Raw genomic sequence first — 16,515 nt, 5'->3', positions numbered from 1 at the left:
CCTTCCGAGTCATGTGACCAAACATAGAACTGTCATTAAGAGATTGGAAACAATGTCAGAACAATTCCAGAATCTCTTCTCTGAATCTTTGCTGTATTTGTTCCAACACCTACTAGTCAGGCCTTCCTTTTTTCTTTTTTTTTTAAACTCATGATGTAATTCCTCCATGTCCCACAGCCAAACCACAGAAATGAAATTTCTCTGATGATCCAAATTAGCCTTCCCTTATTTGAGCGTTTGCTGATGATTGTGGACTTCAACTCCCAGAATTGCTAGCTGGGGAATTCTGGGAGTTGAAGTCCACACGTCTTAAAGTGGCTGAGATTGAAGCAACTCTTGATGCATAAAGGATCCTTAGGAAAAAAGAACAAGAACGCTCAGCGCTTCTTTGCCTCCGCTTCGGAAAAGTGTGCCCGGAAGCGTTTGGACTACAACTCCCACAATGCTTCGTAGGCGGGGAGCTCTACTCGATAAGTGAGAGCGGAGCTCATTGGTGAAAGAATCAGGGCAGCCGCAGGCCTATCAGCTCGTCTTTCATTGTGCGGTGGCAGCAACCGACATACACACATTAAGGCGAGAGCCGACCAGGGGGCTGTTCGCACATCTGTTGCTGCTGCCGCTGCCCTTGCAGACGGGCTCTTGCGCTCTTCCGCGGAGCAGAGACGCGGCCATGAATCTGGGGTAAGGAAGCGAAGCTCTGCCGCGATCCCAGGGCGGCAAGACGTTCTTGGGTGATCTCGTCCTTTCGAGTGAGAGCTGGCAGGGGGTGAAATCCTCTGCCCTCCAGCCGGAGCGAGCTCCACGAAGCCACTGAGATCATTCCTGTTGAAGCCTGATGTGGCTTTTCCAGAGGTTGCGAGAGCTGCTCCTGCCTAGCTATGCCCGCTGGGGCCCCGTCCCTTTCGCGTGGCAAGTACTGGGCTCGCTTTATTGTGCAGTCTTTATCAATCTTGCAAACAACACGGTGCTAGCGATGTTGAGGCTTGGCTGAGGCTATGCTAGGTAGGCATGCCGGCTGCCCTAGTCCACGCCAGGAGCTGGACAGCTTCAGCTGCAGGTTTTCTGTATGTTGCGTTCAAGCCACAAGAGTGGACTGCGACGTTTTTGATAACCCCAGATATTTGGAAATAAATGTATTGAGTACTGACGACAGTCATATAGACTAGAATTCATGAATTTCATTTTTATTATCAGCCCGGTGAGTTCATGTTGCCATTCTTTTTGTTAGAAAAAAAAACCACTCAAAGGCAAATCACATTCCAAGGAAAATAATTGCTCTATTTAACAACAACAAAATATTGGTGTGAGGAAAGGGGGGAAAGGGCTGGGCAAAGAACTACGATCGGTAGGCTCTATGAGAGGTGTTAGCAGGAGTTTCATGAATGTGGAGAAGATCACAGGTCTGGCTGTGAACAATTGCATTCACCAGATTGCATCACATTCAACAGAATTCCTTACCAGTATTAGATGTGGAAGAATTTCCACATGGAACCTCCTAACTACCAACTATCAACATATTCTTTTTGAAAATGGAAAAACATTTAGAACATTCATATTAAAAATATTAACAGTTGCGAAATGCTATCTAGACCATTGTGCATGAATGAGGCAGGTCATTGTTCTGTAATGCACTTGTGTACAAGCATGAAAGCAGAAGAGTTTTGTAGATGTTTTCCAAGGAACAGAAAAGGTATTCTGTGTGCGACTTTCAGATGTTTAGGTGCAATATCACATTTGTCTCTTCAAGCTTGATAAGGCACTTTCTCCTAATTTGATTATTGGAGAAATACTTTATTAGATTAGGGTCTGGCAGATGACATTTGTGCCTTTATAACTTAAGGTATGATTACTGTTCAAATATAGCATAGTATGTGGTTAAAGGCTGTGGCTTCCTTCCTTGCAGCAAGTAATTATTTGGATCACAGGATTATATGGTTGTAGATTGCTTTAGATTTCCCAGCATAATTCAGGTCATGTTTAACTGTGGTCCTTTTGTGATTCAACAAATAAAATGTGCAAAAATGGACATCCAATCTGTTATTCATAGCCACTATTAGCAGCTCATTTCTGTTTCACCCCTATGTTTCTCTGCATGAGAGAGCTGTTATTTGAAATAGCTATGAGGTTTTATAATAATGATGACTGAAGCCTTCTTTCTCCTACTCTACAGATTTACAATTATATGCAGAGGCTTTATTCTGCGAAAGGAAAGATAAGAGAAGGCTATGTTTACACATGCTAAGCTAGGAAGTTTTAGCTGCAGTTTGTTAAACAAACAAAGCTATGTTTTAATATAGTGTGTAAATACAGCTACAAATTCCACAGTGAACCATGGAGACCAAATGTGCTCTTTGAGCTTAATTGTTGCTGCTTTTCTAAACCAGTCAATCTAAAGTTCTAAAATCAGCTGTGAATAAAAGTATTTCAAAACTTATATTTTCTTTCCTTTCCCCATCCCTATGTGGAAGAATTTTTTTTTTAAAGGCCCTGTGATACTGGTCTGGAAGTAGACATATACAGCATAAGTGATGATTTTCCTAGTTCTCGTCCCAGGAGGATAGAAACACCTAAGCTTAAGGGTCAGAGGTTTATGCCATTTTCAATCACCTCAATGAAATAGTTTTTGGAAAGCTTGGTTCTTTTATAGCTTCCATGAACTTTTAAGACTAAATTAGTTGGCAGCATAGTCCCAGTGCAAATACAACAGTTAGCAATCTGTTTTCTGATAGCAGAATGGTTACAATTTTTATTTGATAATCGGGGTTTATTATTGGTTTTTAGTATCCTGTTTTGTTGGCATTTTAGTTATAGTAATGTATATATTGTAATATGCATAGTGAGGTTAGATCTGGTTTTAAAAGTATGCAATCACCAAAAGGAGAAGATGTTTCTAATTTTCAAAGATGCTTCCTGCTTCGTAGCCAGGTAAGCCTATTCCTGCTAGTCAGATTGCACATGCTAAAGCTGGATCTGAACCATTTCATAAAGATTGCTGCTTCTTTTAAGATATTATATATATATAATGACTTTTTATTCCTATAAAATGATTTTTACACCTGTTATCTGTAAAATGACTTTTTAAAAATGGGAAAATCTTATTCTAGTCAGTTTGACTTAAATATAGTGATACCTTTTTTCCCCACTAAACTGGATAATTTCCATTCTGTATAAGTTATTATTGTTTTTTAGGAATTTAAGGAAAGAGGGAATTCTAAAAGTGGAAAAGAGAAAAAGCTAAAATGTGTCAGATTGCATATAGTAATCATTTTTCTTTAAGATCTTTATTATTTTGTATATTGTTTTATTTAAAAATTATGCTCCATAATTTTTCCAAGCTGATTTCAATTATAGAAACAGTTCACCTTTTTTTCTTTTTTGATTACAGGGACGGTTTAAAGCTTGAAACTGAAATACTGGATGGAAAACCTAGACTGATAGTGGCTCCTTGTGGTATGATTACTCTTATATATGAAATTAGTCCACATTAATGATTACCACCAATTTTGGGGTTGCTTCTTTTTTTAAAAAAAACTTCAATTTTTAAACCACTTAGTCTATATATTCTAATTGTTTGGATTATTTTTCTCTGATTACTTCAGAAAGCAGTAATTTCCCCCAACTTAGTTCCCCCACAGATATGCAGACTTGAATCCCCCACACTGATACTGTGTTTCCCCAAAAGTAAGACCTACCCCGAAAATAAGCCCTAGCTTGATTTTGGGGGGTGAGCCTAATATAAGCCCTACCCCAAAAATAAGCCCTAGTTTGGGGGCAAGGCACACGCCTAAAAATCAAGCTAGGGCAGGGTGGGGGGTGTAGCTGCTCCATATGCCCCACATCCACTTACCGTTGCAGCCAGGCCTCCCATGAATCGATGCCTTGCCTCACCGGCCCACTTCTTCAGCCACTTGCCGCCACTCACGCACATCACTCCTGACCTCCATTTCGCCATCAGAGGCCTTCAGGAAATAGCAATAGCACTTAGACTTATATATCACTTCACAGTGCTTTACAGCCCTCTCTGTGGTTTACAGAGTCAGCATATTGCCCCCAACAATCTGGGCCCTCAATTTAGCAACCTCGGAAGGATGGAAGGCTGAGTCAGCCTTGAGCCAGTGAGCAGTCAGCAGAAGTAGCCTGCAGTACTGCATTCTAAATGTCTTTGCAACTGAGAATGGAGCTCCGGATTGATTGAATCCATAGTTCTTGGCTGCAAAGGCCTTTCCGGAAGACCTTTGATAGCAAAATGCAGGCCAGGGAGCACCGCGCACATTAAACCAGAGCTCCATTCTCAGCTGCAGAGGCATTTCCTGAAGGCCTCTGATGGCAAAATGGAGGCCAGGGGTGATGCGCGTGAGTGATGGCGAGTGGCCGCAGAAGTAGTGGGCCAGCTAGGCAGGGCTATTGGTGGCATCGCCGTGAGGTGAGACTGTGAAAAAGACACCCCCCGAAAATAAGACCTGGTGTCTCTTTTGGAGGCAAAAATAAAAAATAAGACCAGGTCTTATTTTCTGGGAAACACAGTAGAAGAGAATATTTGTAGCTCAAGGTTGAACTGTGGGGTCCTTGGTGCACTCTGAGTTTAGTGGTTTTCTTGCAGATGTTTCATTAACAGTTGTTACCCACTTTGGTAATGAAACATCTGCAAGAAAACCACCAAGGTGGTTATGAGGGCACCAAGAATCCCACAACACCATACCCACTATGAATTCTGAGAGTTCAGAATTCATGAACATGGAAGACATTTAAATTGGAAAATGTAGGATCCTTGATGCTGTCTAAGCATGGAGGTTTTCTTGCAAATATTTCACTACCACACTAGGTAACATCAGTGCTAGGACTGATCAGTATTAGCACTGATGATTATACCTAGTTTGGTAATGAAATATCTGCAAGAAAATCTTCAAGCTCAAAGAGTGCCAAGGATCCAACAGTTCAACTGTGAGCTACAAATATTATCTTCTAGTTTGGAAAAAATAGATATGTGGTTACATTGAAGAGAGTAGCACAACCACTTGGAATAAACACAAACTTTCTATGGAACATAAGGCAGCTTCAGTCACCATCATTTTTAAGTATCTGTAGATTTAATAGAGCTATCATTTAGTAAATAGTCATAATTTATATCAAAGGTAGGGAAATCATGACCCTAAAACAGTGTTTGCAACCTTTGGTTTTCCCCCTGCCCTCAACTCATAGCTGCTAATAATTGACAGGGTAGCCCAGACATACGACATATGTGAAAACTAGTATTAGTCCCTAAAAGAGGAATACTTTATATAAGTATAAGAACTGTCTGATTTACAGAAATTTAGGAAGAGAAGCTTCATATTTCAACTTATGTATGATTGGGATTAAGATGTAAATCCTTTTATTTTCAAAAATTTGGAGCTGCCCCACTCCCTTTGACTTTAATTGGTTTGAGCATGTTTCCACTTTAATGAAAAGTCTTAAGAATAAATAGCAGTAATAGAGAAATAGGAAATTTGATACATATAGCATACAAGTGGTTCTTGACTTATGACCGTAATGAACCCTGCCCTTTGCAGTTGTAAGTCAACTTGGTTGTAAAGTGTGCCATCACATGATGAGCCTTTTTTATGGTGGTTGTTAAGCAAATGACCAGGGTTGTTAAGTGAATCTGCTGTTGTTCAGCGAGCACTGTGTCATTAAGAGAACCCATTATTCACTCTGGGTTGTTGTTGGTTTTTTTGCCAAAAACCTAAAGTAAACACCAGTTTTCAGCAAAAATGTCATAAATTGGGGTCATGTGACCGTGAGACGTTGCAGATGGCTTAAGTTGCAATCTTGAGACCGCAGGGAGGCGTTCATTAGAAATATGGAACTGGGTCATAAGTAGAGGGGCTCTGTCAGAACTTTGAGCAGTTGCAAGTCAAGGCTTACCTGTATTGATGGATGGATGGATGGATGGATAAAGACTGCTTCCTATTCATTTCAAGCTTCCTTAGTGCCACTGGGATTTTGCCAACCAAGTTGAGAATATAAGGTAAAATTATCCTGGACCTTATTCTAATGCTATTTTTTCCCCTTTCACAGTAAGTAAGTCGAAACCAGGCATAAGGGTAAGTCTTAAATCCTGCTTATAATATTGAAGGTATGAAATTTTATTGCTTTGACTGAAAAATAATTGTAGCTATATGTGTTGAAATTTCATTGTACTAGGAAATTTTCTAATTTAAGAAAAAGTGGTCAGCAACATGTTCAATCTCATTTTTGCCCTTAAAGCCCTAAAAGATTTGAACCCATGCTTTCTTAAGACCTGTGTCTTCTTATAAAAATCTACTAGCTACTATCTTCCTTATTTCTTTGGATTTTCCAGGCAAGATGCAGGATTTAGCTATCTCTTTAGGAACTTTCTGCCCATTGATTTCTTTTTCATTTCCTTTCGTTGAAAAATGTAAGGGTTTTTTCTTTTTCTTTTTTTAAAAAAAAGGTTTATGAGGTTACTCTCTGAAGGAAAAGAATATAAATACCTTACATATTCAGCTTTTAGTTTTGAAATGTACATTAAATATCCATGGGGTGGGTGGGTAGTAAAGGTGAAAACTATGTATCACATGGTTTTTATTTATATATCACACATNATCACACATACACACATTCCCTGTCTGTCTGTCTGTCTCTCTCTCTCCCTACCTACCTACCTACCTACCTACCTATCTAATTATGTGCTAGCACTTCAGAAAAACAAAAGTGAATGTGCTTTCCTGAAAAAAAATCTGATGTCAAGTATATTGCTCATAAATCTTCAGATCATGTATGAGTTTCAGACATTATCAGGGCAGTTGCAAAGACTGGTGTGCCCTCTGAGAGAAGCCCCTAGTGTGGTTTTGGCAACTGCCTCCCTATATCCTCTGATCATTTTGTTTTCTGGGGTATGCTAGCTTTTATTTTCTCCTGCAAATCAGTACGGTGGTTCTTTCGGGAGCACATACTGTATGCTTTTACTCTGCCCTAGGCAAAGCACTAACGGTAGTCCTCGACTTCGGACCACAGTTGGGATCGGAATCTCAGTTACTGAGTGAAGCAATCATTAAGCGAGATACCCAAATGATTCCTTCACTCAGTGATTGCAGTCCTGACATTCCCAGTTGAGTCATTAAGTTATCTCCTGGGTCAGTAAGTAGACAGAGCAAAACAGCTACTTTCCAATTTCAGCTCTGTGCACGGAAAGGAATGATTGCAGAAATGGAGCTCAGACTTATTTCATTTTGTTTCTACCTGGCTCCTTTTAATTTTGTATTCCATTTTTATATGGTTTCTATATTTTATGCTTTTAACTATACACGACTCAGAGTCAAATAAGAAAAATCTGAGCTCCATTTCTGTAGCCCACTGGAAAACTTCCTCTTCCCTTGAAAGCAGCCCTTCCACTCTTGAAGAATTGCCTGTGAGGGGTGGGGGATCTCAACTCCAAACTGAGATTTGAGACTCACTTCCAGCTGAGATTCCCACCTGGCAAACAGTCCTTTTGTTCTCAAATAGTTGCCTGTCAGGACGGAATCAGCTTTGTGGCAGGCAGCAGCAGCAGCTTACAGCCTTCAGCATTGACTTTCTGTGGAAGCCTGTAGAACAGAGAAGATTGCAGATGGCAATCATATAGACAGGTTGCCAAGTACCCAGATCTTGATCATGTGATCACAGGGTGGCCAGAAGTGCTTTACATCCATTTCTGTGTCTAGACCATGGATGATCATAAATTTATGACTACATGTAAAGACATGGCAATGTCCTGCAAATTCCATAAGATGCAAAGCAAATTAAGCATGCAAATAAGAGCTCTGTTGCTCCTCCAAACATGCTCAGGGCAAGGTAGTTTTTCTCTTTCCCATAAGCAGTGCTTTTTTTCTATATAAAAAAAAAAGGTGCCGGAACTCACACACATCATACAACCCGCCTTGCCTACCCTATAAGGTTCCATTCAAAAAAGGTACCGGAACTCCGTTCTGGGCGTTCTATGAGAAAAAAAGCCCTGCCCATAAGCACTTTTCCAATGCCATTTAAAGAGAGAATATAAAATCTGGAGTTTAAATAAAGTAGTTGTCCTCTGAATTGGTATAAATGTAATCTAAAACAAGATTGGAGTGAAATCTGTTTTTCGGTATGCATTATTTTGTTGTAGATTTTTTTTTTTTGGTAGAGGTTGAGGTAGGAACCTATTATTTGCATTAAATTTATTTTGCAAACGTCCTGTTTCTTTGGTTGGGGAACTAAAACATTTGTACAGCTTAAAACAAATTCCTGGAGGAAATAATAATAGTAATAAAAGTACTATTACAGCTTTAAGGGCTGTGCAATAAACAAACTGTCTCTGTTCCATAGATATGTAATAAAAACAAGATTTTAAAATACACGTCAAGATCAAAACCAAATGGGCATATTCTGAAATCAGTGCAAACATCCTGTGAGAAGAATGAATGTTTAACAAAACAGAAAACCGGATCAGTGACCAAAGCTAGTAAACATCCTGAAACTGTGATGATTACCAAGAATTTATCAAAAGGACCCTGTAATAAAGATGATGCTTTTATAATGCAAAAAGACAATACAAGTTCAAAGCCAGATAATGTCAGAAATTCAGTTAAGAAACCTTTGGCATCCAACAAGAAATTTAAGAAGCATTCTCTTTCTGTTGAGGATCTAAGGGACAATTTGGTATGTTTAACACAAGAGCAGCTGGAGCAGATTTTAATGGCAGTAAAAGAAGGAACCCAAGGAGCCACTCAGGTTCTGGATGAAAAGAAAGGAGAAACAAGTAAGATATTTATTTTCTCTACCCAATTTACGGGCATTCTTCATGGAAAGGCACATTCATGCCTTCATCTTAGCATTGCAAATCAAGAGAGACAAAGCAAAGCAAACAAACAAAAAGTTGTTTATAAATTTACATGGTAAATTAATTTCTTTCAAATATCTTACGGTGACACTTGCTGAATTAACTGGGTTAATTAAGCTCTGTTAAGCTGCAAGAGTAAAAATATTAAATTCAATTGCTAACATGTTTTCACCAATGATACAGTTTTTACATAGCTATAATTAATTCCTCCTTGTTCTTTTATTTATCACAAGGTAGGCACTATTTCTCTGCAAGAGCCCATATTTTAACAATTATGTTGCATGACTGCAGTATTAAACACTTTGGCTTTTGGCCTTTTTTCATTTTGGTGAATTTTAGATTATGTGGGTTTACAAAATTAGAGGTTTGTTATGCCTGTTTTAAGGTCTAAATCATTAAATCACGCTGTCTCAAATTGCCATTTTGTTGTTAAATTTGTTGTTAAATTTTAGCAATAGCCATTGGCACCGCACAAATATGTTATGGCAGAAGGCACAGTTGGTTTAACGAGAAGGTTTCAGTTGCCAAACAGCTGTGACATTGTACTCTATATGGTTTTTAGATTGTTTTAATGTGTGGCACTTTATAAACTGATTCAAGATGCTTTTTATACTAAGTAGAGACTGATTCAAGATGCTTTTTATACTAAGTAGAGTAAAATAATACCACAATAATAAAAAAAACTTCATGCATACCGATGGAAACCATAATATTCAAAAATGCTTTTGAAAAAGAGTGCTCAAAAATGACTAGGATCTGAAGCATCTTGACTTCTTCCAATCCAAAATGTTTGTTCACATTTCATTCACGGATTGGTCACAATTTTAATTTTAAACATATAATTCCTTAGGAGAACTAAAACAAAAGATGGTGGAATTTTAAAGCTTCTGTTACTACTTTATTGTATCAAAAACAAGGAGAAATCTACTGCTTCTGCTGCTGAACTAATATTAAATCCTTTTTTTTTATTATTCAGACACCAAAACTCTTGATCAGACTTCAGAAGAACATATAATGGGATTGCTTCAGAAAGTTGGTGATGCTCCATCTCTTTCAAGTGAAAATAGTTTCTGTTCAAAAAAAACCCAAGGAATCTCTAGACATGCTGAACAGAAAATAATAATGTACGTAGATCTTACCAATCAAAAATCCTGATTAGTTTAAATTTTGCTTTGGGATGCTCTTGATAAAAATATTCGTTAGCATAAGGGTGAATGGAGAAAAGACCCTTGTGTATTGTGTATCAGGGTAGGTACCTTTCCACTACTGAGCCAGTAGGCAAATTGGGCATTTTGAGGGCACATTCTGCAGGCTCTCAGAAAGTGGCTGCCATGTGGGACATTATCAGATTTTTTTTTCTCTTCTCTCTTTTTTTTCTCCCATTTCAGACAGGACAGCAATTGCTTCCTGATGTAATTTTTTTTTAAGAATCCATGGGAGGGCCCCAGGAATTTGGTTGGAAATAAAGGTGACATTAGTGGATTTTATTTAACAGCATGACAACTTCTTGTTTATTTTTCATAACGAAAATATTTTAAAATTAGATAAGAGAGAAAACTTGACAGGTACCAGAAGAGAGAGAGAGAGATACATGTCCCTTGATACTGTGGGCATCATTTTGCCTATCTGCACTATATAATATGTAGAACTACTTCATTGTAGTAGTTAGGTGTTGACCTAGAAACTGGGAGACCATGAGTTCTAGTTCTGCCTTAGGCATAAAGCCAACTGGGTGACCTAGATCAGTACCTCTCCTTCAGCCCTAGGATGGAGGCAAGGGCAAACCACTTCTGAAAATCTTGCCAAGAAAGGGACATGTCTAGGCAGTCGCCAAGAGTTAAGACTGAGTTGAGGGCACCAGAAATAAAAAACTATATAGCATGCATCTTTACAGAATTATATAGGGACATGCACATGAAAAATCAGGGACTGGCCTGATTCACACTGAGCCAGGAGTTAGACTCAGGAGCTTGAACAAGCCAACTTCATCTAATTTATAAATAATGGCTCAAGCAAAACAAATAAGTATACCGTGAGTATTGTAGGTTAACCATACCACTGTTTATATATCATGGTAAGATCAGTTTCAATTTAGCATGACAGGAACAAGTTTAGTCTTTTGCGGGAGCTTTCACTATCCCCATCAACTTTAATTAAATACTCTTTCTTTCCTAATCAACTAGAGTTTTCTATCTGCTTAGTTTCAGTAAGCCAGCTTCAGGATTTATAATGTGTAAATGGCTTGTTTGCAACAGAGTAGCAGTAATGGTAATTATTGTTTCATTAAAACATAGCTAAATGAGTGCAAAAGCTTCCACATCCTTCCAAAGGAAAAGAGAGAGAGAACACGTAGTCTCAGGAGGCAGCTGGATGGGTTTCCCTTTGTGTATGTTGTACTCAATTATAATACATAAACATGCTTAGTGTGCAGTGGACCTAGAGTGCTTCATGTGCTCAGGTTATCCATGCAAACAATAAACAATATTGCTTTAATTTGTCAATTTAATTAATTTAATTTTTAGTCAGTGTTTATTTACTTACAGAATGCTTTTAGAATGCAAAAATAGTGAAGAGGACCTTTCTTCCTTGTCCAAAATGAATTGTGTTGTTTGATAAAATTGTAATGAACAGAATGCTTGGATTTCTTTCTGGTCCTAATAGTATAATATAATGTTTGGATTTCTAAGTAATATTTATTTTAATATTAGTGGGTGATATGTAAAAATCTGTTAAATTTTCTTCACCAGGAATTCATGGAAACCAGCTGACATGTTCAGTACTCTAGGAGAACGAGAGTCGGATAAAACCTTGTTAGATGCTAAGAAATCTCAGTGGAAGAAAGAACTAGGTACTGAGTAACTTGCTATATTTCTAGATTATGCAACTGATCATTAATTAGCATCTAACCTTAAATATTTTGTTTCTGAAATAACAGGTGGGTTTCTTCTGGTTTTGATCCGAGTAATATATGCTTTTTCTAGTAGTACAGATTTCATTGATCAGTGTTTAAATGTTTTGATATTTCAATCTTTTTCATTATTTTTTTAGTCTTAGTAAGTATAGAAATCAAATAACAATTATCTAAGATACATGCACCATTTACAGGTCTTTTTTTCCCTATAGTGCTTTTTAAAAAGATAGAAAAGATGTGGTACACTAGTTTCTAGCCTTACTTACATCTCTTCTGTATGTTGCGTCTCTTGTAATAATAAAGATAGTCCCAGTCAGTTCTAGCACATCTTATCTAGTGTGCAACAAGTGCGACCAAACCCCAAGTATGCTCACCCTATTCTATGCCAGCGAGAGAAATAAAATGGCACCAGCATGTATGTTTTTAGATTAGAAAGAAGAGTGTCAGCTGGGTTTGCAGATTTTATTTCCAGAGAATCCTTTAGAGTTTAGAAAGGGTTTGTGTACTAGTACTGGTGTTGAGGATTGTTGGTTGCTAGGGTTTGCGGTTTGTGAGGCTTTGAGCTGTGTTCTGAAGGATTACTGAGATAAAAGCAAAGTCAAACTGGAAGATAAGAAAATGCTGGCTGTGAGCCCTATTTTATGTACCCATGGTGCTGTTGAGTACTAGAGGACAGTGAGGAACGTTTGTGATGCTGAAACACTGTAGGAGCTGAAATGACCTGGTCAAAGCTGTTTGTCTTGAGGGTGCTTGTGACAGTGGATACTATCTTTTGGACCCCAACTTGAAATGCAGCAAGACGACAATGGCAGAAGATTGATAAAGCAAGTACCAGTGATTTTTTTCATAGGGAAGGCTAAGTGGTTGATGGAAAACAGTTAAAGCAGTGGTTCTCAACCTGTGGGTCGGGACCCCATTTGGGGTCGATCAACCATTTCATGGGGGTCGCCAAGCAAGGCTGTCCGCCATTTTTTTTGTCCATTTTTTTTTGTCCGCCATTTTTCCCCCCTTTTCCGGCGGGTGCCTTACCTCCCTTGGGCTGGGCCAGCTAGTGGTCAGCCTGCTCCGTCTCTGCCGCTTGCCAGCTACGCCTCGGCCGGCGCAGGGGGCGGAACCACGCATGCGCGGCGCTCCCGGGCAGGGAAAGTCCTCGACTTACGACCGGTTGGGTAGTCCTCGACTTACGACCGGTTTAGTCCTCGACTTACGACCGGTTTAGTCCTCGACTTACGACCAGTTGGGGTCGCGACATTAAAAAGGTTGAGAACCACTGAGTTAAAGCTTTGTGACAAGATGGCCAAAGAAGCATGGCACAAAAGCACTTGTTAAAACGTGGTTAGTCCACAAGATCTTCTATATATAGTGTTGTCTGAATGAGATGCAACATCATGAATGCCACTGTTAATTGAGATTATTGTAATGTTATGGTTCATTGCACAGTCAGCCAGATGTTTAGATGGATTTGGCATTTTTGTCTACTTGTCAAGTCCTTCCTAAGGACCTGGGATAGCAGATGTGGATGTTCAATGGAGTTAGAGATATCGTTGCAGAATGTAAGCTGTTTTGAACAAGGCTGTCTTTTGCAATTGACTGATGGGTGATTTTGTCAATGCCAATGTATTCAAGTGGTGCTCCAATAACACCTATTGTTATTACTATTTTTATTTATTTATTATTTAATAAAGTATATTGTTGGCTATGCTCTTCTTACAAACAGTTTTACTGAATTAGTAAAACAGTTAAAAGAAATCTGTAATCTAGAGACTACTTGGCCCTTATCCAGAATATTGAAGAAAATAGTATATGGATGTGGGAGAAGCAAAAATGATACAGAAGGGTAAAAAGAAGATGGAGAGATATAGTGAATGGTTGAAATAAATTAGATTTAGCTGTATTTCCTGTCCTCTTTTCTTTTCTTTTTCCTTTTCTGTATCTCATGCTATAATTCATTTGGCTTACTGTCTCTTACTCCTGTATTCTGGAAAAGAATGGTGTGTTTCTTATTTTTCACATAAGTACAAAAAAGAACGATAGTTCCCTTGTTTAGACTTTAACTGAATTGAGTGATTGTATGTGATCTCTGTTAGCCAATTAAAATTTCTCCATTTTCCATTTCCTGGGACAGAAAGTAAATAACTTCCCGATGGATTTATAAACAATAAAATAAATCAGATTAAATGCATCCTTAAATTCTGTCTCTGGTGCAGTTGAAGAAGTTGATTCATTTATTATTAACTGAAACTTCTATTATTGAACGTGTTACTTCTAACTACTATTTATTGAACTAAGCCATTTAAAATTATGACTTAAGAAATGCACTTGTTTTACAACAAATGATAACTAACACAACTAGAGTTTAGGACATGAGTGTAGGCTAAATTACATGTGATCTTAATAAAGGATGTTAAGAGAAAGCTCAAGTCATCTTGCGATGCTAGAAAGACATGGAAGAAGGGTAATATACAAAGCCAAGGAGATGTCTCGTCTCACTTCCATCATGATCATCCATTATTTAATGAGTGATTGCAATGATTATTTCTGTCTTTAAAGATGAACAAGTAGCTTTAAAGAAGAAACTAAAAGAAACTTTGGAAGCAGAGTCCAGAAACCACCAGAGGCAGGCAGTTGATACAGTGAAAAGCTGCTTAGAAAAAAGACAAAACAGTCATCAAGTAAAGGTAAAAAAATAAAACATGCTTACTGTATCCATTGCTTGTAAGAAAAATGCTTATATCTATACTTCTGTCTCTATGTTGTTAAATAAAATTTAACTTGCATTTATTTATTTTTTGCTATTGATCCCATAAGGCATTATCACAACCTGAGGAAGTTGTATGGTATGTAGGTATGATGCATAATATAGGAGGTAGTTGATACTATTTTTTGGATAAAATTAATTACATCATATATGATCACTTACAATGTTGTATTTGTTTTTTACATTCCTCTTAAAGTATAATGTTTGAATTCACCAAGATACCTTGTTATAGATGACATCGTCAGACAACTTGTCTCCTGCAGCAGAAGACATCCATAGTCTTAGAACTTCAACCATTGAGCCTAGTGAAACTTCTCCCAGTGTGTCCAGTAGTCGAACTGAACAGTTCTCCAGTTTCAGTTCTCCTGATTTGCCAGCTGCTATTCGAACAGCATTTGTGCTAGGGGTAAGAACGGATTTCTGTGCATTGTTCTATATTTTAAGATTTTCTACTCATCGAATGCCTTTCTTTGGCAGTTTCTAAGAGATTGGCTTATAGGACATCATTTGATATACCTTTAAAGCAAATTGAATGAATCCACTTTGGACCATACTTTGCATGGGTACTAAGTTAGTTATAGTTAAAGGATATGCAGAAAATGGAAAAAAAAATGCAATTAACTGGTCCTGATGCTGCTCCTACCAGTAGACGGGGATGGGCCAGTTCCTTATGCATCCACACTGCATTTTCCAATTCTGTTTCAGGGGATTGAGAGGCATTTGGACGAAGTGAGAAGGCTTGGGAGTGACACAAACTGTAGGAAAATGAAGAGAAAGTCCTATTACATTAGCAAACTTGTACTTGTTTCAGGTTGATTTCATTTATTGTTCATTCATTCACTATGCTTGCTGAAAAGTATTTCTAACTTGATTTTATAATAAATGATCAAGATGTAAGTTACAAAATGTATGTAACTTTCAAACCAGATATATTCATCGACAACTGCTCCATACTGACTGTACGCTATTTTTAACTCTTTATTTTGCATCATAAAATTCCTGTACTTAGGTAGGTTATTCAGAAATGTAAGAATATGTGTCAAAAATGATAGGTATAGATACAGATATATAGGTAGTTTTCAACTTATAACCACAATTGGGACCAGCCATAAGTTAATTATTTCAGTGCTATTGTAACTTCGAGTGGTCGCTTAAACCAATGGTTGTAAGTTTAGGACTACCTGTATACTCAAAACACCCAATAATTATAATTAAATTAAACTTTAAAATTAAAATGTCCCCACCTAGTAAGTATTTCAAGCTCCAACTATTTGATGGCTCAGCAGATTTTAATGCACCCATCTTGAAGAAGTAACTAGTTCAAAGACAAGAGGTGTCAGTACCTTAAATTGCAATCAGAAATATTATGATCATTATCCACAATATGTAGTGCAAAAGCTAAAGATTAAAGTCAAATTGGATAAGCTGAATTTATTTAACTTCTTCCTTTTTATGTACATGTATGTTTACCTATTGACAAAGGTAAAGGGATAATGAAAATAACCAGCGTTCTTCTTTTAGGAAGCAACACCAGTAGAGCGTCCTTTTAGTGCTGTGAAACGTGAGCAACAGAAAAAATGGCTTGAAGAGCTTGATAAGCAAAAGGAAGCTGACAAACTACGAAAAATGGAAGAAAAATGTAATTTTTTGAAGGTAGTCCTAGTTATAAAGGCCACTTTAAATAAGGAAAAATAGAAGATCTAATAAAAACATCTATCCAATTGTTTTCTTAGAAAATAGAGTTATAGCAACTGAAGTACAAAACTTGCATGTTCAAATGACCTAGTAAAAATAAAGATTCCAACTATCATACATAATCTTGGTTTCTCAGTTTAAGAACCCTCCAAAGAAATGGTCCAGTGAAATCTATAAATGCTTCTAAACAGTTTGTCAATACATGAAACATTTCTGAATTCAAACAGTCTGTGAAGGATGCCTATATAGGCTAATATATTTCATTGGAATTTTTGAGATGTAATATTATACTTA

At 37.6% G+C, this 16,515-nt stretch overlaps 1 protein-coding gene across 1 annotated transcript; it reads left to right on the top strand.

The window, feature by feature from the left end:
• Positions 1-628: 628 nt before the first annotated feature.
• Positions 629-16,179, top strand: LOC107288981 (coiled-coil domain-containing protein 66; the record flags this gene model as incomplete). The annotated part of the gene is given in 9 exon segments (XM_015817661.1): positions 629-681; positions 3,386-3,450; positions 6,058-6,083; positions 8,344-8,776; positions 9,834-9,981; positions 11,605-11,705; positions 14,319-14,446; positions 14,759-14,932; positions 16,048-16,179. Coding segments are annotated over 9 exon segments (1,218 nt in total), but the record flags the coding sequence as incomplete, so codon positions are not given.
• Between the last annotated feature and the right edge of the window lie 336 nt (positions 16,180-16,515).

Source organism: Protobothrops mucrosquamatus, unplaced genomic scaffold (assembly GCF_001527695.2).
Source record: "Protobothrops mucrosquamatus isolate PMUCROS unplaced genomic scaffold, P.Mucros_1.0 scaffold619, whole genome shotgun sequence".
Classification (NCBI taxonomy): domain Eukaryota; kingdom Metazoa; phylum Chordata; class Lepidosauria; order Squamata; family Viperidae; genus Protobothrops; species Protobothrops mucrosquamatus.
Note: the sequence above shows the minus strand (reverse complement) of the source record. Positions and strands in the feature narration are given on the sequence as shown.